Below are 25,867 nucleotides of genomic sequence, written 5' to 3'. Positions count from 1 at the left end.
TGAAAATCCTGTGTGTAGTTTACTTTGTGTGATCGGTATATTGTCAAAAATTATGGATCAAGAATATTTCATTTTGTACTGTTTTTACTGTTGGAACACTGTGGTGTTTCAAAGACAGAAGTCTCAATGTTCTAGTGAACTCAATGGAAGAACAACAGGAAGGTTGGGGTTTTGGTTTTTCTTTTGTTGGTTGGGTTTTTAAATCAGTAAATATTTCCAGGCCTATATAAATGTTCTACACTCTGTTATAGATACCTGACATTTCCTGCAAGTAGCATGGAAAATAAATATATACATGAAGAGGTCTTGAGAAAATATCAGTACACTAATCCAAGGAGGGAATTTTGTTACAAATACTATTCCTGTAGGATGCATTCACCTCCTTACAATGCAGATGAAATTTAATTTTTATTTCTATTATGTCCAAAAAAAGCTATAGAAAGCTATACAGACCATCAATAAACTTCTGTGATGGGTGCATGATGTGACACATGCAGTAGATATTAAGACCTTGCTGTATCTACTGAAACATTGAAATTTGCTTAATCAGTAAAGAACACAAATATCTCACTAAAACCTGACAGGGCTAGAAATTGTACAGTGGACTAATAAACACAGAGCAAAGAAACTGGTTTATGCTCTGATCCTGGCTCAGGAAACTGAAACGCCTCTGTCCTGGTACAATAGTCACTGATATTATGTTTTGTGTGCAAATTGAAGAGTGTGACAGTTTTTTTAAAAGGTTAGTGGGCAGTATTCATCATCCTTTCTCCAGGCAGACAGAATGTTTGCATTTATTCAGTCTTGGTCTTGCAAGCAAGAAACAGGAAATTCTAGTTTGTGGGAATCTTTTGTAAGCATTTCACTTGTTTATATTACTCACCTTGTTACTGCTCATCTAAATTCTCAAAGTTTACTGGATTTGAAAATGAGAGAGAAAAACCTTCTAGTATGCAAATTAGATCTAAATCAAGGACAAAGATGAGAAAACTGATATGTGCAAGAAGAGGGAAGAGGAAAAGTCCTCCTGGGACCTGTTTATGTTTTCAAAACTCTAGCCATCATTAGGCTCTTGTTTCTCCTAAATACTTCTGAGGGAAACACAGACATGAACAAACATGAAAGACTGAGCTTTTACCAAATCAATTGCGCAAAACAAAGCCCACAGCGAGATTCTTGTTTACTTTGGATTTCTGAAAAAAGGCAAAGTAGAAGAATTAAAGTAGTCTTTTAATAGAACCTTCCTGGCTTTGTACAACTCATTCAAGGCAACGGTCCCAGGTGACTCCCCAGGGGGAACACATGGACCAAAGGCAAGAACAGTGCATGGAACAGCACTGCTGCTAAGCAGCCTTGGCTGGGATGACCTTCCTGTAGAGATCTCAGAGCCCAGCACTGCCTGATGGGCAGTTGCAGTAGGGGGCATGGGGGCACAGTTCTGAACACACAGAGAATGAGGAAACTTTGTGAAGCTGGGGATAATTCTTCCTGGAATCAAAGGCTCCTTTAAAAAATAATTTAAAGAAATATATGAAAGCAGAAATTATTTGCAATTCAAAATCAGCAGTCACTGAACACTTCACCCGCTGAAGGTATCACAATGAGAACTGAGTGCCAGTTCCCTGACTGGCTGTGCAAGATGCTTTTGGAACTCGACCCACTGCTCACTCAGTGCGTGGAGATGTTACCATTTCCCACTGCCTGCAAGTGGAAGACAAGGGTGAAAAACAGCAAGTGTTAAAACTACTGTCAGTCTCGGGATTGTTTTGGAAAAAAACCTGTCTCCTTAGATTTTTATTTACTTGCAGCATCTTCCTTCTCTCAAGCCTATACGCACATTTAACCAGCAGGATTTTCTTTTCAAAACAGTGTCAGAAGAAATACTTGTACTTGCAAATCTATGGGTGTTTAATCTCAACAAGAAAGACAAGTCAAGCACAAAACTTCAACTGTGCAGTCTTTTAAAACAGGTACATATTTTACTATCTCTGAAATAAGCAGTACTGACTGAAGAGTGGAATACTTTACAGTGCATGTAAATCCATAATCTTTTTTTTTTAAATTGCATGCTAATAGATATATATTTACTTATTTTAACACCAGGTTCTGCTTCTGCACTACATATTTAACATATTGATGTTGCTTAATAAGTAAGATGCTTCTTTTTGTCTCTAAATAATTTTGACATAAGAAAAATACTATATACTAGTACCAAATATATACTTTTTCATTAACAGTCTTTCAGTATTGATACATAAATTAGTATTGGTGCTTCTGAATTGTGAATACTTGGCTGCTTAGGGACACAAACATTTAAGTTTGCCTTTGTGGAACCTCTTCTAAAAACACAGCCACATTTACGGATGTATAAAAAAGACAGTAAATAATGAACTTTAAATAATTAATTTAAAATTTGCTGTGGGCAAAAAATTAACTTCATCCCAGCCAAAAGCAAGATGTTACCCCACTATTTGCATACTCTATTTTGAGTATACCTCTTGTAGAGGAAAATGAGATTTAATTCAGCACCCAAGGATTTCATAATATCTACAATGTGGTTGATATTATCCTGAATATATTGTATAATAAATCAGCATAAACTCTGGCAAAACAGCTAGGGCCTGATTAGACTTTGCCTTGTATACTGTGACGCCATTTATTCTGAGGCAGGTTTTGACCCATTATACCCATTTTTCCATCATGTAATTAAGTACAGAAAATAAAGAATTAAAAAATCAGACCCATGTCCACACAGCCTGGACTGAGACAATCAGCTGCCAAAAAGCTTTCTAATAAGAATAGCAATCAATTACTTAGTATTGTAACATGCTGTGATTTTCTATCAAAATTAACAAGACAGCAACATTAAGTCCTAGTGTAGTTCCCTGTGCCACTATTGCCAGAGCTGTAAATGGCTAGGAAAGAGAATAACTGTATCTACTAAATGTAGAAAAGGAATTAACTGCTTAGGTAATAGGAAGCTACTGGCAAATTTCATCAAGCCAAGCGAAAAGCAGAAAAATGGACAAGAATATTCTGAAATAATGGTGGCTGCATGACACAAACTGTAAAAAGGCAAACAAAAGCAAAGCAGATGTGTCTATAGCACTACATTTTAGGGGTATCCCTGCCTTTATCAGATCATCTCCACTAAGCATTGAAAAAACCACCAAAACAAAACAAAAACCCACCCACACAAGCACACACAAAAAACCAGAAAAGCAACAAGTAAAAACTGGAGGGAAAAGCAGTGCATTCAGTCATGAGCCAAATTATTAAAAGCCTGCAATCCTTAGGGGTTAAAACTCATAGAAAAACAACAGTGCCACTTTCTCAAGCTCATCTCTAGAAAAATAGGAAAATAATTTTAGAAAAAGGTAATTCTCAAGCAATCTTTCCTTCTTCACATTATTATAAAGCTTTTCAATATGTCCTGTATAAAATCAATAGAATGTTTCATTATAAAAACAAAGAATGTTTAAGAATATTTTTAATACATATTCCAGTTTTTCATTATGTTGTTGAATTAATATAAATCCCAACACTTCAAATTTGGACTTAAAACTGACCTCACTGTCTTTGTTAGAAGTTTCACATGTTGTTTTACTTGGATGTAACAGCACAACCAAAATATAGACTATAGCTTCAGGCAAACAGGAAATATATCGTAGTCCTATTTAGGAAAAATCTTAAAATAAATGAGATGTACTGAATGAAAAAATTTAGAACACTGAAGAAAAGTTATCCATGTTAGTGTTTACAAAGACAAAGACAACTGCATTGGCTTTAGACTAGCAGATGGATTCAAATAATTTTCTGTATGATGAATCTGTGAATGCATTCTTCAATTACTTTCCATAAAGTCAATTAACCTGTAGTTCTACCTAAAACAAAGCTTCAAAATGGCTTCAATGAAAGAGCAAAGTAAAATGTCAACATGAGTAATGATTCTTAGATATTCAAAATCTGCTAGTGTGTAAACTGAAACCCAAAGCTCTCCACAGACACCGGTGCTTAGTAAGGTTTATTCACCTGTCAAATTGCTGTGAACAAATGTCTTGAATAGTGTAACACAAAATACCTGTGGTAGGAAAAGTTTTGTAATTCTACTGGTTACTAACAGAGAGGTGATATCTAGGCTGGTCATGTTTTTTGAGCATTATGAATCTTCAACCTTCTTTTGGAGCCTTTGTGTTACATTGCTAGTTTAAATGGCTTTATTTATGCTAAAATTGATTTGCTATTCAGTACACAGGGAATGCATTATGAATAAAACTTCATTACTCCAATGGTCTCACAGTAAAAGCATTTGCCCAATGAACAAACACTGAAATTTCTAGAAGATAATTGAGTTATGTGGTAGTAAACAAAGTATTACACTACAGCCTCTGACAAGCTGCTAATTTGCCAGAGTTGATAATGTTTTCCACTGGCCTTTGCATATTGATGCTGATTTGTATTGATGTATCCATGCTTTTTATCTGACTACATGGAAGTTAGGTTTGGATTCTTCTTGCATCCAACAGGATTCTTTAGACCTCTAGTTTGACTTCAAGCAGCAAGGGCTGGCTTTTAGATCCTGGGGCCCTTTCTCCATGTGTTGTTCCATGTGCCTCATGGCACAGCTGAGGGTGGCTGCGTGCTCCCAGGTGAAACTCTTAATTTCAGGAAGAACCCAGACTAGTGCCACGGATTTGGCCGAGCTTATAGCCTCTCATGAATACCCTGAGTAGATACCAGCTGATAAAGGCTGTCACATTGTGCCACTGGCTCTGCAGCCAGCACAGCAATGTGTGAGTACAAGGCAAGGAAGCTTTACTGATAGTGTTCTTGGCCATGAATTAGACAGAAGAAAAGTAGTGGAATACATTCTCAGTTTGCTGTTATCTAATAAGGAAACCCTCAGTTTTAAACAAAAAATACAACCCACAATCAAAAATTACTGACGAGCCCTTCTCTTTTCTGTAATTAAATTAATAGATGCAAAAAGTACAAACCCCTGATTATATAACCACATACACATGCTCACAATGGTCTTTAAAAGCACATATATCTTACAGCTCACCTGGAACATTACAATCTCAAGGGTGTTGAAGAAGCTGTCAAGACACATTTTCCATAAACCTAAATGACAAGTGTACTAGTAAATCACAGTGTCAGTAGAGCTCACTCAAAAGAAGGAGAAAAACAAAAGCCACAGTTGACATGGAGCCCTGGAAAATTCAAATTTTACAGCTGAATGTTTCAACAGATAACTAGGCAGAAAATACACTCTGTTCTTGCTTTACATGCTTTTCTCTCAGGTGAAGGACAATGTTTTTTTTTTTCTTTTTCCCTTTGTGTAAAGTTTAAGAACACATTTATTGGTTAGGTACATTAGCAATCTGAAATCTGAAATCTATTTTTATCTGTGAGTAGCTTCCAGATGACATCACTGATCTCATAAGAAATCATTCAACATGTTTTTTTAATCAAGTAATTATTAGAACCTTTATTGCTAAAAGAGGTACAAATTTAAATCTGTATATCTGGAGTAATTTCCCATATTCAAATTAAAACAGTAGGTTCAGATGAATTTCTACAAAGCATTTTCTGTAACTCCTTAAGAAACTGTACTTCTTTATCTAGCTCAAAGAAAAGTAAATCTAGGCATAATATTGATAACTAATTTTTCTTCTCACACACTTGGCTAGATTTGGGAACCTTAGGCTAGCTTTGTTAATTACAGTGCTTTCTAGCTGCTTGCAGCATTCTTGAACATTGATTTCTTGGGCTGTTCCTCAGGGGGAAAAGTTACCTTTAATCACTCAATAAAGTGAACCAGACACTGAAGCACTGTTGAAAGTCAAATGAGAACAACATTGGGATAGTAAAAACTTCACACCTAGCGAGTGGCAGTGTAGTACCCATGTGCAGCTCTGACAGTGACCCAGTTCTGAACATCCCCTGGGGTCTGACACAGTTCCCAGGTAAGCCACCAAAAACCAGGCACTAAATTGCCTTATTTCGTACCAGCAATAAAACTGAGGCGAGTGAGTTAGCAGTTAGGCTCAAACTCACAGTAGGATAATCTGAATGAGGGGTTTGAAGCCACTACTCAGAAACAGAAATTACTTCAATGGAGGAACCAACTTCATCTCAAGTTCTGAAAAATTATAAACAGAAGCAGGCACGCATTTTTACTTAATTTTTGAATACAAAGTCTGGAATTAAGTGTCTTTCATTCACACTAAATTTCACGAATGAAACATGATAAAAGGAACTGAACTCATACAGCAACTGCGCAGAATAATTTGTTCCTCCCACCATCAAGGTTCTTAAAGCTTCTGTCACCACCCTGTAAACAGTAGCATCAAGAGAGAAAATAGGAGAGGGAGTTCTGTCCCATTACTAATGAGCTATTACTTCATTGTACTTTGGATTGAGTATCTATAAATGTTTATAGCACACTTCAAGTCAAAAAGATTCCTTTTATTAAGCATATTGGAATGAATTTATAGTAGCCACATGCACTCATGAATGATCCATGCTGTGTTTAATTGTGAGAAGCAGTGGTAGCAGCAGTGGCAGAATGGCCCATGGAATTACATATAATTTAGATCTCAGTCTTCTTCACTGTGGATTAAGAACTCTTGTGTATTTTGTTGTGGATGTTAACCTTGGATAGAGAGCTAGGGTTTGAAGCAGTCAGAGGCAATGCCAATCAGTGTGCCAACCTGCATGGCTCTTTTGGAACATTTCCTCTTCAAAAGAGTCATGAGTTTGTGATTTGACAATCCCATTCACTGAAAGGCCAGGAGAAGAAGGAAGAACTGACCTTTCTGAAATTGAAAAGGGAAGGAGGCTTAATGTCATTCCCTTAATGTTTGCAAGGGAAAGGCAAATTTCTGTCTCCCTCACTCCACCCCATTCTGCCCCCATGCCAGCAGCACACAGTGCAGTAACACAAACAGGTTAGTTGCCTGCAGTCACAGAAATCTCTTTCTTTTCTTTCTCTACTATCTCCTATTGTTTACCTCCTGCAGGGAAAGAAGTTCAAGTGTCATGATCTGCTTCTAACTGGGTCAACTGGAATTAAGCTAAACCAGTAACATATTTTCTCTCAGCCCCATGCTTTCCCCCCTGCATGACTACACACAATACCTGCTGGTACCCAGTTTGAGAGAGTTGTCTTTGCTTAGCAGGAAAATAGTATTACTTCAGAGGAGCTGTCAAACTAATAACTTGTAATCTTTCCCCTTGAGGCTGGATCAATAGGACTGCAGGTTCAGTGCTTAGCAGAGCAAGAACGACCAATAAGGCATCCAGCTTCTGAGAAATCAGGGAAATTTACTGACCTCAGGTCTGCAAGTGTTTGCTGGGCTTTAAATAGATAAAATAATAAATATAACTCAGTCTGCTGTAAGCTGATGAAAAAATATACAGAAGCCTGTGAAAGAGAAAGCACATTCTTGAAAGTGTGCCGGCAAAGGAACAAGAGCTGCAGGCATGGCTGATGGACACTTAGATATAGACTAACAATAAGCAGGATATGAGCAATTCATCCAGGACTAACAAGGTTCTGCACAGGATACCTGTGGTATGCCAGAGGGAGTGATGAGAAAACAGACACAGCACTTAAAGATGCACAGTATGAGCTGAATGTCTTGTGCTGGTAGTGACTGATATCTAAAAGTGCCTTGTGCATGGAAAAACTCCAACTGACACATCCACAATGCCACTGGAAGGAGAAAGCATGGTCCAGCAGATAAGGACCAGACTACAGTACCTGGAAAAGGGTACCACTGCTCAGATTCAGGCTGCTGGACACACAAATAAGGCCTTCTGCATTTCCTTTGGTCACCATCAGATAATCAAAATTCGTTCCAGTCTTACTATAAACAACCTTGGTAGATGTCTGGGCTTTTTACTTGTGTGTAACACTTACTATTTTGTGTAAAATATTACTTTTATATCTTTACATATGATTTCTTCCAGATAAATCTTGCTCTTATATCACATGGTTTTTATAAATGATTCTTCATATCTAAGCACTAACAGCAGAGCTTTCTATCTAGACAAACCTCTCTTTGTTTTATGTAATGTGAAAAAACCTGAAGGAGCTGCAGTAATAGAGAAATGTACTCATACACAGACCAGCTCAAAATGGAGACAGAGCTGTAGTGAAAAAATACAGGTAAATACAGTAAGCTACCATTATGGCTTACTAAGCAAAATCATAATCGCTCACAATGGCATTCCCTAACAGTAGCAGATTGAGAAGAAAATCTTAAAAGTGTTTTAAGTGAAAGGGGAAGATGTCTTCAAAATGTAAAGGAATTTGATTTTCACTATTTTTTCAGTAAATTCACCTGGGAGTAAACTCTGAAAAAGTAGCTCAATATTCTTCACTTATGCAAAGAACTACATGACACAAGCTTGAAAAGCCTCTTTTTAAAAAATTATTATTTTTAACTCACCCTGCCCTGTCTGGGCTCTCTACCTGAGCTGTTTGTGTCAGTGAGACTGTTTGCACAGCACACCTGTTTCCCCTTTGTGCTCACATGTTCTTTATTATCTCTCATTCTAAATGTCTGCCATGCCTGCTAAGAAAAAATCCTGCCTTCTATCTTAAGAACATGCCAAATCTTTAGAATATAGCTTGCAGTTAAAAAGCAGTCAAGAAGGACAATGTATTGTAAAATAAGAAAGCTCATTTCACATTAGCAATTAGCCTATTTACATTAATTATTCAACTGCCTCATTCTACAATTTCCCTGCTGTTCTTTTGTGCTTCCTTTCTCCTTGCAGCCTGTTACAGCTCACATTACCTCCGTTTGATACTTTGGTCCCTTCCAAGAGGAGCCATGAGTCTAAAACATTTATTTTGTTTGCTAATAACCTGTCTGTGTAGACACTTTGGAACTCTAATGGTGTAAGAAAAACAATTCCAAAGCCTTCAAAAGAACTGACAGACTGAAACAATCATTATGACCTAAGTGGAATGAATTAGTGTGTGAAGGATCATCTTATTTCTCAGAAAACAGAAAAACACCTCTCATTTCTTAAAAAAGAAGCCGAGAGCAGAATTGAAGCTGAGGAAGCATTTGAGTTTTTTCATGTTATGGGTCAGACTTAGGACAAAAATTAACAAGTACCAGAATCCACCATACAACCTCAACTCCAAATACTGTGTGATCTTTGAAAAATACTATCAGAATATCCAGTAAATGTTTGATAAGAATATGTTCAGAAAATACAGAAAAGGAATGTTCCATCTCACAGGAAGTAAAAGAGATTATCATTACTCTAATAACAGCTCTCAAGCTCATATCCACCCATATAAAAATATATATATAAAACTGCAAGGACAAACTGGTTCATGTCTGGTGCTGTGTTAAAACCTGTACATGTAGGTTATAAAAATTACTGCTTTATAATAATTCTGAAGTGAAATTACAACAGTGTTACTATTTAAAGGCAAAATGAGCCAATCCTCCATCCTTCAAATGCAAGACAGATTTTCCAGCCTCATGGGTGGTTCAGCAACCCCTCTGTATAATATACCACAGGGCTCTCATTCATCCTGCAGCACCACTGTGACAGGAACATCATCATTCTGTGCCTCAGTTCAGCAGTGGGGGAAAGCACAGGACAAAGCAGCCTTGGAATCTCCTGTGCCTTGTGTAACCACAGGATAGGGACAACAGGGGTGCCAGCTGAAGCTGCCTTCCCACTCAGGCCTAACTACTTCTCAACACATTTTCGAAGGTAGGCTTATATGATGAGAGTGTAATTTGGTGTCCAAACTTCTTCCAGATCTGTTCTTCCTGCCAAGATTCCCAACAAAGGTAACTTCCTCTCCTACCTAATTTTTCTGAGAAAACCACACAGATTGGGGATGCTGATTGATACTAATTGGCTGTGGCATTACTTGTTTTGCACAAAATCAACCAGGTGGCAATACCTGGCAGCCTGTGTTGACCTGGCTGTATCCCTGCAGCAGCCACAAGCCACAAAGCCTACAGATATTTGAACTGCTGATCACAACTGTGTCCATCCTCTCTGAGAACTGACTGGCAGAGAACAGAGAACTCTACCTTTTTAATAAAGGAAGTAAGACAATATCTTCTAAATCTATAATCTCGAATGCATCCTTTTTTTTTTAATCTTTCCCAGACAATGGTTCAACATAAAAATTTATATTCTGTAACCCTTTTTTTAAAATCTCACTTCCCCTTCTTCATTACTTGCATAAATTAGAGAACTGGATCTGTCCTGCAAATGTATGCAACAGGTACATGGATAATCACAATTTTCATTCCATTCCAGATGTTTCCCAGCCACAGAACATTTTAGATACCAAACCTTGCATATAGCTAATTTTTTGCATCCTTTAAGTCCTGTGGAAGACAGTGAAAAGCTCTCAGTGAATTCAGAAGATTTTTAACAAACTTTGTGTCTTTTTATCATCAGCTACAATTTTAGAAGAGAAAATAATCCCAGACCCCTAAGGCTCAGTTTACTTAAATAGGTAGTCTATATGTACACTTTCTCAAATAGATGTAAAACCTAGATAATGGTAAAGCAGTGAATTAAAAAATAGATCATTAATATAAAGAAGGCTGTACTTCTGCTAGATTTACAACACATGCTTTACATTTTCCTAAATGCATTTATTGGAAAACTGGAAAGTTCCTCTCCAAGAGCAGAAGAAAATGCATGCTTTTGTGCTCAAAGCAGCAAACTTCATTCACTGTTAAATGTTTTTCAAACAAACCACTGCCATTTCTGTGTCCTTCAAAAATATTACAATACAAGCTATATTTCTCACAGTTCATCTATATGAATATTCCAAGTGCCCTCGCTGTTGTTCAAGGACTCGTAATGAATAGACCTTCAGAAATATCTCCTTTACTGAGAACATCTGATTTGCAGAACCATTATCACTCTTTCAGTGTGCTAGATTTTGCTCTTGAAAACAAGTTTCTTCCTGAAAACAGCATTAGCCATCTGAGGCTAAACCTTGATATATAAACATTTGCAACATATTCCTGATAAAATGAAAATTTTCTTCCCTGGCTCCCCTGACCTCAGAGATTATTCAGCTCCTGCATCTCTCAGCATTCTTTCAATCCATCTTTCGATCTGCTCTGATCAGCTCCTCTCTGACTTCCCCTGGTGAAATGGTTCTTCACAATAGCACCCATGCTCCTGCAATTACATTTTAAAGGTACAGCCTTTAGGGCAACTACCTCATGTTTCCAGATCTGAACTTTCCTTTCAACCTGAAGGCAAGTGGAGATCTGACAGTGCTGCAGCAGACGCTTGGCAAAGAAGCCCACAGCCACCCACAGACAGGCAATGAATGAATTCTGTACTGTGCTCACTACACACCTGAGAGATCCCTGTTATATTGTGTATAAACAGAAACAATCATAAAACATTGCTCTCAACTAAACCTGGGGAAGTATTTTGAGATCAACACCCTCTGCAAAGACCAGCACCCCTAAATTCTGAATAGAAAATAACCAAACAGTCTAATATCTGAAGTTGAAAATAATAAAACTATCAAAAGTAACAGCAGACAAACTAATTGGAATGGGGGAAAAAATTCACTTCACAAATGAAAGTGCTGAAAGAGATTGCAGGCATGAGAAAGGTTAAAGGACAATTGAAAGAGCAAATATGGAAATAATAGACATTTCAGCCACCAACAACATTTGGTTAAATACTGAGGGGAGGAAGGGTCTTTAGTTTTAGAATTCTATCCCAAGTGTCTTACGCCTGCAATAAACTGAAAACTACAATTTGCTAATGTCACTGATAGTTTGGCAAAACTCTTCAACATATAGGGAAGACTGATAACTTTCCTTTTACTCGGCATGGGACCCACAGGCGTTTGAAAAGAAAAACCCTGTTCAAAGGTAAACTTAGAAAAACATGGAATGTGGAATGTATCCCCATTTCCAGCCTGTTTGAGAGATGGCTCTCCCATCCTAAACACCAATTTACTTCCCTGCTTTCAAAGCATATGAGCAACTGGGAACTTGGCAAAGAATGCTCTTAATTCAAATTAACAAAAATCTTTCATACAACTTGATACAACATTAGGATGGCCCATATAAGTTTGATTAATATGCTAATACTCATCAATTAGCAGGTAGGGAATCAGAATGCAATTATTAACTTTCTGGTTATCACACTGTACAGAATTTACCTTTAATTAAATTTAGACCAATTACTTAGTTTTCATAGTCAAAAAAAAATTAAATAATATTTCTTTTCACTCAAACCTAAGGCAACTATTAGACAATACAAAAGAAATAGGCACTGATTACATTAAAATCCAAGATTGTCCTGGTGGCACCTTAATCACTGGCTCTGATTCTTCTGTTTTAACCGTTTGAGAATTGAGCACTGTGGCCACAAAGTGGGCATAAGCTACTTTTAAAAAAAGGTTCATGCTTCACAACACAAATAAAGTAAAGATCATATCATAACTTTATTATTTAGGACAGAATTAAAGTTGACTCTAATTTATATAAAACATTTGACAATAAATATGTTTGGGGTTTTTTCCTTTGCAAACTTAAGAAAATCATTCTAGATTGGAAGGGCAAATGAACTGGATTTTGGCAGGGATCTATTATTCAAACAGAGCAAAAACTAATTGAATTTACATCCAGAATTCAGTTGTATGTTACAATTTGTATCCTTAACATGTCAATTTTTTTTATTGAAGAAAACAGTAAAGCCTATTTCAAATGAGCTAAAAAACATCTGCTGGAATTTAGATAACTGATGATAATTTCAAGAGATAACTAGAGATGGATAAAGTTGAAGCTGATATTTATTTAAGTAACTTTTTGTGAATAAAGAAAGAAATGTTCTGATTTGAAAGACCTTTTGTTACTACAGATTTTACTACCCTGCTTCAAATGATCCATTTTGTAGTGCTTCTTCAAATGAAGACAAAAGGAAAACTTCAGGTACATTAAGCAGGCCATATGTTACCGTGTTTCATGTACCATGAAAATGCCTCAGACAATGTGTATTTTTAAACAGAATCCAGATTGGTTTGATCACTTAAAGTGGAAAATAAGCCAAATATATGAGGATAAAGACATTTGCTTTATGATTTGTGCTTTGCTACTTTAGCTACACACATCTGTCTCAAAGCTTCTTGTCTGAATAACTAGAATAAGTTATATGTCCACAGTACAATTTGGAGACAGTGAATCACCTAATGCTTAACTTCAGCTAAAAAGCTGAACAGCCTGACAGTAAAAGCAGACAAGCCAAGCTCTACTGACCCTGGCAAAAACATGTAATTCTGTAATAAACTGGTATCTACTTTTTCAGTACTGCTGCAATAGCTCTCTTAGTGCATTGCATTCAAAAAGCCCTTAACGCAAAGCAGAATATTAAACTTTCATTCTATGGTCCAAAACTGAGATATAAGAAAATACAGAATTTGCTCAAGGATGTGAAGAACCTGATTATATCTGTTGTGAGAGATGCTTGAAGTGACCCAGTGGCTCGAGCTGTCAGCTGTAATTCTGGGCTTTGCAGAATGGCTTTCATTTGTACTGCAAATTTCTTATACAAGTCAAATATATTCTGCTGTATATTTTTTCATATACAGAAATCATTCATCCTGGCTCCCTGAATACAATACAAAACAACAGGAGGCCCAGGAGTCAGACTCAATAATCCTTGTGGGTCCCTTCCAACTCTGCGTAATCTGTGATTCTGTTTGGTTCCCCTCAGAGTCATTGTGCACTACAAACTGTAACACAGACACCAGATAACACTACCAAACACTAATTATTGCACCTGTAATGGCCTCTTTAGATTCCACCACTGCAGAAGAATTACAAGGTAGCTGAGTTGTTCACAATTTACAATTGCAACAATCTGACCAAAGCTGCAGAAACCAAACAACTCATGCAGCAAATAGGTACCAAAACAGCACTCACAGGAGTCCCTGCAAAGAAACCCCTGAGCTTTAGGCTGGGAGTGTAACTTGATTGTCTTTGTCAGGTCCTTTGAGTGAGAAAAGGAAAAATTAGGTACTTTGCTCACTTTATAAGTCATTGCATTCAGTTTCTCAAGATATGAGGAGCACAACCTGGGAAATTAAAGAATGATCAAGGGTATCTCAGTTCTTTCAGTGATTAACAAACTAATCCAAAAGCCACCAAAATTAGTAGAAAGACTGCACATGCATTAGCTCAAGCTCAGATACCTCCTTAACTTTAGTCATAAATTATGTTTGTAACCCCTCACATTAATTTAAATGGATGTGACCTTCCCACAGGCAAGAAAAACATTTATCATTGGATCATACAGAAAAATCCTGTTTGGGAGCATGTCTGGCAAATGCCCACAAATGAAATTTTAATCAGTTTGTCTCTCAGAAAGCAACCACCCCAAATGTCTTCCCTAAGGAAACAAGTAAAGTGTCTGCATCACTGTTAGTAAGAAATGAAAATATTTAGAATTTACAAGCTGTACAAGACTGACTTCAGTGTCTTTGACCAATTAAACCAATGAAAATAGCAGCTTGTTGATGTCTTTGAACACATAAGGATTTGTGTATCATAAACGGAAATCTGAAATATATGAAACACTAAACTTATTTAGAAATCTTCATTGCCTGACTCACTTCAGAACACCCACACATCATCATCTTAGCCTTAGAGAATCATGAATCAGATGAGGGTCAGCTTAGTGCTTTGAACAAAACAATAGACTCATCAAAAGCAGCAATGAAAAAAAACCACAACCAGATTTAACCTTAAAGTCTTGCTGGTCTCTCAATTATGTCAGCTATTAAACCAGAACTCCTTTTTTTTTTTAATGTCTAAGAATACTGAATATAAAGATCATTGCTAATACCTATGAAAATAAGACATCTTACCTGTGAATTTGATAACAAAGATTCAGCTGCATTGCAAATGCTATACAAAGCAAACGTCTCAGAGATGCTAGCAACTCAAGCAGATAAGACAGCAAATTTTGAATCTGCACTTGTCCCACTTCAGGAAAATTGCCTAAAATTATACACTCTCAATTATTTTTGAGGGGAAAAAAAAAGTAATTTTTGTTTGCAAAAAAAAAAAGCAAGAAACAAATGCTCCACCAGTTTATAAAGTAAAACAATGACTAAAAAGATATGAGTTCAAGTCATTCTTGCAAATAAAGTAAATCAAAAGCTTGAACATTAGTTATCTACCTACCCCACCATTGTCGTATTTTCCAGTTAATTTTGGAGTTCTTCTCACCCTATCTTGGTTTCAGTACTCTTGCTTGACTTGCTATTTTGCAGCAAGTATATTTTGGCCAAAATATTCCTGAAAAAACTTGGGTGATATGAGTCCCGCATCAGTAAAAAGAAAACAAGAAAATTGCATGCTAATAGTAGGAAAGATGCAAAAGTCTTGTTTTAACAGGCACTCGGTTTCACCATGTCAGTAGGTTTTGCTTTTTGGGATGGATGCTGGCAAGATTAATTTCCCAAGCAGATGCTCACAGTCCTGTTCTACACGAAATGAGAGATCAGAGAATTACCATGGAACCACTGAGCAATCCTGTTGGTGCTCCTCTCAAAGCCAGCCCTCCGAGGGATCTGCTCCTCCTTGAACCAGCGAATGATGACGTCTCGGGAGAAGGGCCGAGAAGGGCGCTCCCAGACGTTGCTGCACCAAAGACAGAGCATCAGCAGTGTGAGAACAAGGGGCAGCATAAATAATAGTCTCTTTTTACATATTTACAAAATATACAGCTGCAAAATGGTCAGCATAACTTCTGCTCAGTACAACTCACTGAACAACTTTTTAAAATTTGTTAAATTTACTTTGTGTTTTTATGGAAAGCACAGTGGTGTGATTTTTATATTTGCAACAGCACCTTGAACATTTTCTTACAGAACTTAAACTAAAAAAACAATTTACCACAATGGACATTTCAGTCAACTTGCCTTTTCTACCTCATTTTTATTCCAATGTAAATATTGACAAGCAATTCTTTTTTCTTCAGTATATTCCTTCTTACTGGCAAAACACTCTAAATCAGTATCAGCTATACTCTGTGTCTCCAAACAGGAACCTCTAAGAAAATAGAGGGAATGTTTAGTTTAAACTTTTACGTTTCCTTTGCATTCTCTCCTTGACAGTCTGCCTTACTCTTTCTACTGCTTTCAATGTGTTTTAGCTAGTAGTAATCATCCTCCAGTTTGAATTCTTCTCTCCTGCAATTAATTGTGCTCCCTAAATAGTTAAATGAAAGATTAATAAATACTAAAGATACTTGGTTTTGCCTGAAAAAAAAGCCACAAAAAACTAAAAGCCTCTAAAACTTAGGACTGCTCGCTTAAAAAAAAAAATCTGTTAAGCAGCAGGCAGTTTTTGGCTTGAGGCTTAAGACTTGCCTAAGAATTTGTCCATTTGACTTCAGCCTCACATACTGATCTCCTACTGTCTTCTCAAGGAGTCATCTCTGTGTGAATTCTAAGAAATCAGCCTGAAGAAAAATGACATTCAGTTTGCATTAAATGTGTTTTTCTTTTCCTTTAAACATTCTTTTTTTCTGATCATAAGGAAATAGCAAGGCTGAGGACTCCCAAAACCTGAAGAGCAGCTTGTTGAAATGGTAGGGATTGGAGAGGGAGCAATCCAAGAGAAAACTGTTTCAAAACCACTCCAGCACAAACCAACCTGGATGCTGCAGGAGACAGCAAAGGACTCGCACTGTTGTTGTTCAGTTTGACCTCCTGATCATTGCTCAGGTTTGTCCCCTGGAACAAATGGCTCAGGCCAGCCACTCTTCCCTTCTGGATGGCCCGCAGGGACTGCCGTCGGTACTCGTCCCGCGCCCTGCGCGCTTTGTGGCTCCTCTCCTCGTCGGCAGCCTTGGAGCGGCGCACTGGGCGAATGAACAGGAGGAGAGATTGAGAAATACCAACAGCCATTCAGCCCTCTGCTTACAGCAGCTTAGTGCCCTTATTCCTACATGAGCTGATTTTAAGAGTGTATAAATTGCGACACATTACTGAAGGCAGATAACTGGATTAGTTCCCTGATGCTTCAAACACAGGTGCACCTCTAGAAGTCTCAAATTAACAATGATCTGACCACTACTGGCAATAACTGAGCCTCTACATATTGTGATTAAATTTGACACTTCTTTTGGCTGTAATAAGAGAAATTCTGCTTGGGGACATCTTTTCCCCTGGAAGTGCACCAAGTTCTGTATTTCAAGAAAGGATGTTAATTACTGCTTTAAATTAAGTCTGTGTCTAACAGTGTTCTTGGCCACTATGAACATAACTAGAATTGAAGAGTCAACTCCCAAAATTTACCATTATAAAAACTGACATGTAGGTTGCACTTCGTCAGTGCTGTTTGCTTTCTGAAAGGCATAGGCTATCTTTGTCATAGTACTTATAGTCACAGACATTTCCAACATGAAATTCGCAGTCTAAAAATGGTTTCAGTAACAATGGATAAATTAACAGCCATTGGAAAGGTCATGTTGATGCTATGGATGGGGCTGCCTCACACATCAGTCTCTGAAATTCTATATGGAGAACCAGAACTTGTGCTTGAAGATTTAATGCACGCCTAACCATGGCACTGATCATGGAGTTTTCCATTTCTGTAACCTGAAATGAGACTGCTGTTCTGGCCACTGTGGCTCAGCCATTTTTCACTAAATCTTCTTCATTTTAAAGTTAATGTTCCAACAATCCTGTCTTTGACATGGCATTATTTAAATGCACCAAGAATTCTACTGCAAATATTCACCATCTCTCAGCTCTTTTCCGGTGCCTTAAGCCCCATTTGGATGATGTTTTTGAGTCACAAATAACTGCAGGCAGGCAAATTATTCCAGTGCAAAACAAACCTTTAACATGCAGTGAAGCAAATATTAAAGAAGCTAGCTACGGCCTCCAGCAGCAATTATGAATCCTACCATGACTATTCTGGCTTAGATCATATCCAGTTCATAAAGTGAGCACTCCATTTCCTACTCCCCTGTGACTGTACCTGTGACTAGGAATGCATGATATAATACCAGACAGCTTCATTTCATTAGTCTGCTTGCATCCTTCTGGTTTATACTCCCAATTTAAAGCAAGCAGAAGTATAACTGGATTTAACTCCCAAATTCTAAGAAGGTTTAATGGAATCAAGAAATAAAAGCACTCAAAGCCAAATTAAATTAAATAAAACCTTGTGGGCAAATAAGGGAAAGGGAAAAGACCTTTAAGGTTGGAATTATATATTATTATCATAAGCAGAAAGATATGCAGGACTAAAACCTCATCAAGATAGCATAATAAACAAGTCATAGATGCTTCACGTGTATACAACTGGCAGGATTTCAGTTTCACTTAACTACATACCCTGCAGTTTTGGCTAAACACAGTAAAAAACAAACGCACAGCGCAGGAAATACAAGTAAGAGACTTCACTATTTATCTTAGAGGTCATTATTTCTAAGGGTAGATAACGTCATTTACCTATAGTGCTTTAATGGCTCCAGTATTTCTGTGATTTATCCCTTATAAAGCCACTCAGTAATGGTCACTTTAAAGATGAACTTTGTGCTTGCAGCACAAGGCAAGACTGCAAGGAAGATGAGTGTGGTGCAACTTTGCAAGACATCTAGAAACCCTCAAGAGTTTGTCACCATCACAATATCCAGATTGAGGGCAGACTGCCTGGAGCTTTCTGGGACTCTTTTCTACTGATGTACAGGCTGTCTGGCAATGAGAAAGGCATCTTCAATAGTCATATCCTCAATATAGACACTCAATAATAGACACTCTTTTCAATAGTTTCTTTTCTACTGATGTACAGGCTGTCTGGCAATGAGAAAGGCATCTTCATGCCTCTCTTTCCTCAATAATGGACACTCTTTTCAATAGTCATTCCTACTGTATTTTTGCTAGCCAACAAATCCATCAGATGTCAGACTACATTTTCCCAAATTAAAACCCTCAAGAGTTTGTCACCATCACAATATCCAGACTGAGGGCAGACTGCCTGGAGCTTTCTGGGACTCTTTTCTATTGATGTACAGGCTGTCTGGCAATGAGAAAGGCATCTTCAATAGTCATATCCTCAATATAGACACTCAATAATAGACACTCTTTTCAATAGTTATTCCTACTGTATTTTTGCTAGCCAACAAATCCACCAGATGTCAGTGACCCAGACTACATTTTCCCAAATTCTCAAACTTTAGTACTTCTTATCACAAACATATAACATGAGGTAGCATAGTTAAATATCAATAGCAACTATTAAATATTGATTGCAACTGTTAAATATCAATATTCAGAAAACCTTTTGAAAGTATGTCATGCAGCCTTCTCTATGCATACATATACATGGTATGTATGTGTGTTTAAATTTATGTACATACCCATACATGTGTGTATGTGTCTGTGTACACATAAGGGTAGGGAAAGCTGCATATAGATATTGAGATTTTATATACAAAATTATCTCTTTCACTTTATGAAGAATTTGTATTGAAATTTCCCAGTGGAGGTATCTGAATTGTATTACTAACCATAGGGATGCATAGGATCTCTTAATCCATTTTCCTCATTACTGGACTCCTGATTTTCTCCCTATTTCCTTCCTTACAGTTACTCCCAAAAATATCCTTATCTTTCCTGTACGTTTAGAAATTATCTAATACAGCTTCAACAGTGGACCTGTGTTGCTAGGTTATCCTGAAGTTCTTTTAATCTCTGATTGGTCAAGGAGCTTTTTGAGCAAATAATCAAAGTCACTGGCATCAATAACTATGTTTGGTGACCAGAAATACTATTGGACATAAAGCCATCACAGTCAGGAATCTACAGAAAACTTTTTCACTACACCCCAGACAAAATGATATATACCACATCAACCATCCGCCCATACTGACACTTCCCACAAATTTATCTATCTTGAGAAAGTCACTTAGAGTCTGAAGATAAATCTGTGTGTATTTTTGTAGGTTTTTCTTACAATAGAATTTCATTACTATTCATATTTTTCTTTATGGCTTAGAACCATCTCACTAGGAGGGAGAACTTTATGTCTGGATCAAGTCTAGCACAAATATTTTAAGATAGAAGAAGCCAAAATTCTGCATTACTTGTATTTTAAGACATGTCATAACCTTTCCAGTAACAAGAAAGCAAAAGTAGTCAGGACTTATAGTACTGACTTAAGTAGAAACAGATTTATTTTCTTAGCTGGCTGTCCTTTTACAGTAAATTTATTTCTAGCATGACCCCTGTGAAAAACACTAGTAGTGTAGTCAGTCAGTATTCTCAGTGGAGAGATTAGGTGTCTGGAAAAAAAAAATCATAAAAGCTCTGAATCACCATAACAGATCCATATGCCTAACATAAAGAATTACTACAAATAATAATTTACATACTCTTACACCTTTCTTTTATTTCATGGAATAATGTAAGGACTGACAAGGTGGGGAAATTAGGAATCATAAGAGCAGCTCCAAGACCAGTTTTCTCTTCTGGTGTTTGTTGGTGGTACCAACAACAGGTACATCCTCCAGTGCTCATGAAATGAAGAAATTTCTACCCTCCTGGAACTGGAGCTTGTGTAGAAATGCCTGAGCTGCCCAGAGAGGTGTGTTCCATAGTGACTGCAGCCTCAGCACAGCAGGCCAAAAATGGGTGCCCAAGCCCTCCTGGAAAACTGGTAAATATATCCAAGACTGGTCCATGCTGCCATTGTTGTCTGGTTGTTATTACTAGAAATGAACAGTTCACAGCCAGCTCAGACGCTTCTCTGTGACATGCAGTGTGAACATCCTCATAACAACGAAGAGCACACCACACTGCTGGGTAAGCAGGGGCTCTTTGGGTCCTAGAGGGGTTGGCTTGGGATCATCTTGTTTTCCATGAACAGTTTATGAGAATCTATTCTTTCTCTATGCTAACCTAAGGTGCCTTTTTGTCTTCTATATTTTCTTAGGATTGGGAAATCCCTATTAGCAGTCCTGGCAAAGTTCTAATACCAAATATTTTGATATAGATGATGATAAATTCATACTGCACTGCAGCTGAACTTGATAGAATAATTTGTTAAAGACTAAGACCTCTCCATTTTCTATCATCTATTTTCTAAATAAATCTATTTTTGATTTACAGTCATATATGTGAAAGCTGAAAAAAACCCAAACATATGCTATGAATATCCATTGTTAATTTTAACATTTTTTTTGTTTGAGCTTTCCCGTTGTTAAAAATTCTTGGAAGCTTGTTTATTCAAAATGACTAACTAATACATAAAATTCAATCTTCAGATTTTCTGAGCGCACATACAAATCACTCAATGTTTTTTGCCTTTCCTAAGTGGAAAATATAACTTCCCACAAATACTCCGCAATATGACTTCAGTTCAGCAATCTTATCTGAAAGCACATGAATAATCTCATTCCTATTCAACAATGCACTGTGAGACCTATTGCAGTTCAGAGGGCACATATATGTAAGATTAAGCACTTGCTTAGTTAATGCATAGATAAACTGGGGACCACTCACTTGAAAATTCAGAATTTTATCAATGCTCCTGCCAGTAAACTCACTTGAATTTTTGAAGAATATAAATATCCAATGAATTCCTTTAAAAGTCAGGCAAAAATAAATTCATAAAAACATTGATAGAAGAACATAAAAATACAACAATATAAAAGAAGTTATAATGATTCAGGCTGGTATCCTTCTTCCAAGAGACCAAAATTAGGTGCTCAGGGAAAGGCAAAAGAATAGATCAACTCACTCATCTCTGTCTTCATTTTTACTGGAGTAAGTTTTTTTCTGGAGAAAGCTGGTTAGATGGTATCAGAGCACTTCCCTACCTGATGCAGTTTGCAGGGCTTTGGAAGTGTATTAACAGAATGCCTTTTACAATATTCAATCAGATGAATACTTGTGCTACAAATTTTCCTATCATGTTTCACAGATCCTTTTTTTCCTTTCTCAAAGAGAGGTCACACTTAAATAAACTAGAAACCTAAAAATGGGAGAGCACACAGAAATGTTCAAAACTAATGAAAATATGTACCCTCTGGTATCCAAGTTTAGTTTTGTTTTTCAGTTTCAAAAATAAGAGTTTTGAACAGTAGACTCTCTGAATAAGTCTTCCACTATTCATCTTTTCACCTGCCAACCAATATCCCTGCTTGAATTACTAACTTACAAGTGCTCTCTAAAATACCTCAACATATACCTTTTATATGAAATCAAACTGTGTAATTGCTCTTCAACATAATTTTTCCCTTTTAGCACTGATTCCCCAAATTATTCTACACTTGTTATTTACTATACTAAAAGCCCTAAAATAATGTATTTCAGTTAACACAGTAGTTCTATGGGCCATTATTGTTCTTTGGCAAACAGCAGAAGCAAACTGAACTGAACAGAAACTAATATTAGCACCACTTTGCTTATTGCCTTGGCAATAAACAGCTGAGGGATAATGTGATGAGGAGAGATGAATCCCCATCATATTCTGAATTCCATCTACTAAACAAATTAGTCGTGTCATCAATATCATTGCTACATTCCTGTCCCCAATACCTGCTCCAGCATTACTGTTCCCCTGCAGCACTGAGCCCCAGCTCTATGGAACAGGGCAGGGCACCCTTCAAGGAGCTAAGACCCAAAAGAAGTCTGGTCTTGTTCCTTATAGACAGTATGGTCTCCACTGCAGGTTGGTAGTGGTAAAAAAATGTAAATATTACATCTGCTTGTAATTCTCTTATGCATCCATACATTTATTTATTACTTAGAAAAGGTGACTCATGGACAGCTTTGCCTAACTTCCCTAAATTTCCTCTCAGTGCCCCACAGGAATACTTGCAGACAAAATGGAAGGATAACATTAAAAAGAAAAATGTATTTGGAACTGAAATAAATGAAAAATCTGGTGAAGCTGAAGTACTAATTAATTTCATAGCAATTTCAGATGTTCCCACTTCCAAATATTTGTTACTATCTGCTGCACATTTTGGCTCCTGCAGTAAAGTTAAGGCAATGGAAGATGTTAATACACCTGAGAAAACTCAGTGCAAAGTTTGATAGCACAGTCTAAACCAGCCAGCAACTAGTCTCAGCTGAGGCACTAAACACTGCATCTTCCTATCTTCACCCATTTGCTAATGGAGCACAGTTCTGAGCCCTCAAACCAACAGGGACAAATTGAGACACTGAGATAAGCATAAGAGGATAAACAAGGATATGGAACACTCCAGTCATTAGTCTGCAGTTAGTTTAATGCTAAATCAATTACTGCTAACAGCATAACTCCTGCAGCACAGAATTTATAGCAGGCTGCACACCCAGCAGCAGGAGAGAAGGTGCTGAGCTTTTGCTCTGCCTTGACAGCACCACTGCTGGTGACCAGGCTCAGCAGCTCTGAGTCACCTGAGCTGCTCTCACTCACTCTATGGCTCAGGGGACAGGCCTGCAGGTACTGAGGCACACAGACTGGAGGTGACAGAACTCCTCCAGAGCATAGAGAATACCACTGAGCTTTCACAAGAAAAAGTACTGTTGGCAGACTATCCCCACCAGCATGTGATGCAGTCACAAGTGTTTTAACAGACCCAAAATGCCATTACAGAACTCCTGGTCAAAACTTTCCATAGCTTATTCCTTTTTCTCCCTCCCTTCTGCCATAATTATTCTACTGCATTTTTGATGTCTATCCCTGCAACAGCATTCCTCAAAAAAACAGAGATGACAATTTAAAACATCAGTTACTTCATTAATGCAATAGTAAGAAAATTATGCTTGGTTTTAGTAATATTTTGTTTTATTTCAATGTAAAGGTAACCGAAATTATTTTTTTAGCATTATGATTGAAATGTATTTTCTTTCCTTATATAGTATCAAAGAAATCCTAAAGTATATAATACCATCCTCTATGCTGTGTTGCCAGCTGATGCTGATTTTCTGCAGAACTAAAGGGCTACTTTTTCCTCAACTCACTTTACTCTCACATACCCAAAATACACAGTTTTCCTTTCCATATAAACGTGTACACCTGGATTTAGATAATTCTCCAGAAAATAGTTACTTTATCTTTATTGACAGTGTAATGTGCAGAGGTTTTATTGATCAAAATTAACATACTCTGTTATGAGCTTGGATAATGCCACCGGTGTATCATATAGATTTAATTCATCTTGTACAGAATGATTCATTATCAGATCAATTCCAGGTAATAACACTACAGTAATTAGTCCTCAAGAATTAATGAAGTGATGACTAAAGCCATAAAATAAACTAACTGTATATTTTGAAATTTATTCATAATGTGGGCCATTACTTATCTACAGTACTAATGTATACATCTATATAATAATATAGTTGTTCTGTTCCTTACCCACTTTTTAAAATCACTCAAAAAAATATATATTAATCACAATTATGATATTCATAAAGAATTTCAGGCTATGTAAAAAGGAGCAGTACTTCCATAGAGTGAGGTCATCATCAGGTGTTGTTTTTAGAGCAACAATCTAAGTATGATTTACTGTAATCTTTTGGAATGATGTGAGTTTCAGTCTTGATATCATAGCTTCACCCCACTACCATATGGAAGCAATTAAAACACTGATGAAGACAGATTTTACCTCTTCAAAGATAGCTGAGGACAAGCTGTCAAAATAACTGTGCCCTGAGTTATTATTACTAAGCCAAAACTGTTAATTAAGTACATATGACAGAATTTAATGATCTCAGTCATTGTACACAAAAACTTTTCTATAAGGCATTGACACAGATTCAGGAAGAAATCCAAAACTTCTGTTTGTAATTTTAAGCTGGCAATTTCCACCAAAATAATACCATACTTTGTATTGCTCTAGGTAGAAGAGATTTTTTGGCCACACCTTCTCCATTCTGCAAGTGTCCTTTTGTCTGCTTTCAGAAACACATGAGCGCTGTGAAGATGGTTTTACTCACACTGCTCTTCCCACTCCTGGTCATCGTCGCTGTGCTGACTGTGCTGCTGAGCTTGCTTGAGGCTCAGGTACAGCTCCTTTGCCCGGATTTCTTCCTGCTGCCTGATTAGCTCCTCACCTTTCTGTCTTTCCTCTTCTTCTCTTTTCTAGGGAAAATGAAGTAAGCCAGAAGTGACTAATGAGGAAGAATGTGCCAAAAGTTGAGACACTGCTTCAGTTTCTTCCTATCACAGAGAAGCTGTGTTACCCTGAACAAATCACCATCTCTTCTGACTTTGAGCTTCTCACCTCTCACAACTGGCATCACTGAATTTTCCCATCTCCTAGGAATTCCTGAGGAGGGTACATTTTGAGACATCATATCAAAGGAATGAGGAACATGTAAGCATCTACGATCTGAAAACTATACAGAAAACATTTTATCCCGTGGCACCAAAGCCTGTGCTATTCTCCATCCTGTAAGCAAAGCTTGGTTTTAAGTCTGTGTGTACCCCCATTGAAGATACAGCTGCCTTCCAGCACTACACACATCATCCACAGAACCTTAGAATTCAGGAACTGATTTATTGCTGTTCTTGGTTTAGCAACTGTCCCAGTGTGTCATCACAACCAGCACAGGGAATCATATTTTCCAAAAATTAAGATCACTTCATTCTGGAGGAAAAGGCAGATCCTTCAGCACAAAACAGTCCCTTTGTAAAATGTAGCTAAGAGCAGCAAGACAAAAAAGACCCCTTCCAAGAAAGCCTTAAAAAAGATTGAAATCTGAGAAAGATTGCTTCTTCAGGTGGCCTCCCTCACATTATCAATAACATAGGAGCTCAATTAATTCAGAATTAGGAATCTGTATCTGTTTTTCCAATATCCCTTAGGTAGTGAA

At 37.2% G+C, this 25,867-nt stretch overlaps 1 protein-coding gene across 1 annotated transcript in view; it reads right to left on the bottom strand.

Annotated features, from left to right (window-relative positions):
- Positions 1-25,867, bottom strand: part of SH2D4B (SH2 domain containing 4B) — a 74,828-nt gene that overhangs the window by 16,549 nt on the left and 32,412 nt on the right. The window contains exons 7-9 of the mRNA XM_039719780.1: positions 24,989-25,133; positions 16,701-16,908; positions 15,556-15,683 (exon numbers count right to left, since the gene is read on the bottom strand). Of these exons, the coding sequence (XP_039575714.1) occupies positions 15,556-15,683; positions 16,701-16,908; positions 24,989-25,133 (481 nt within the window). The remainder of the gene's footprint in view (positions 1-15,555; positions 15,684-16,700; positions 16,909-24,988; positions 25,134-25,867) is intronic.

Source organism: Passer montanus, unplaced genomic scaffold (assembly GCF_014805655.1).
Source record: "Passer montanus isolate IOZ18808 unplaced genomic scaffold, ASM1480565v1 scaffold42, whole genome shotgun sequence".
In the NCBI taxonomy this organism is placed as follows: domain Eukaryota; kingdom Metazoa; phylum Chordata; class Aves; order Passeriformes; family Passeridae; genus Passer; species Passer montanus.
The sequence above is the reverse complement of the archived record's forward strand: the minus strand, read 5'-3'. Positions and strand labels throughout refer to the sequence as shown.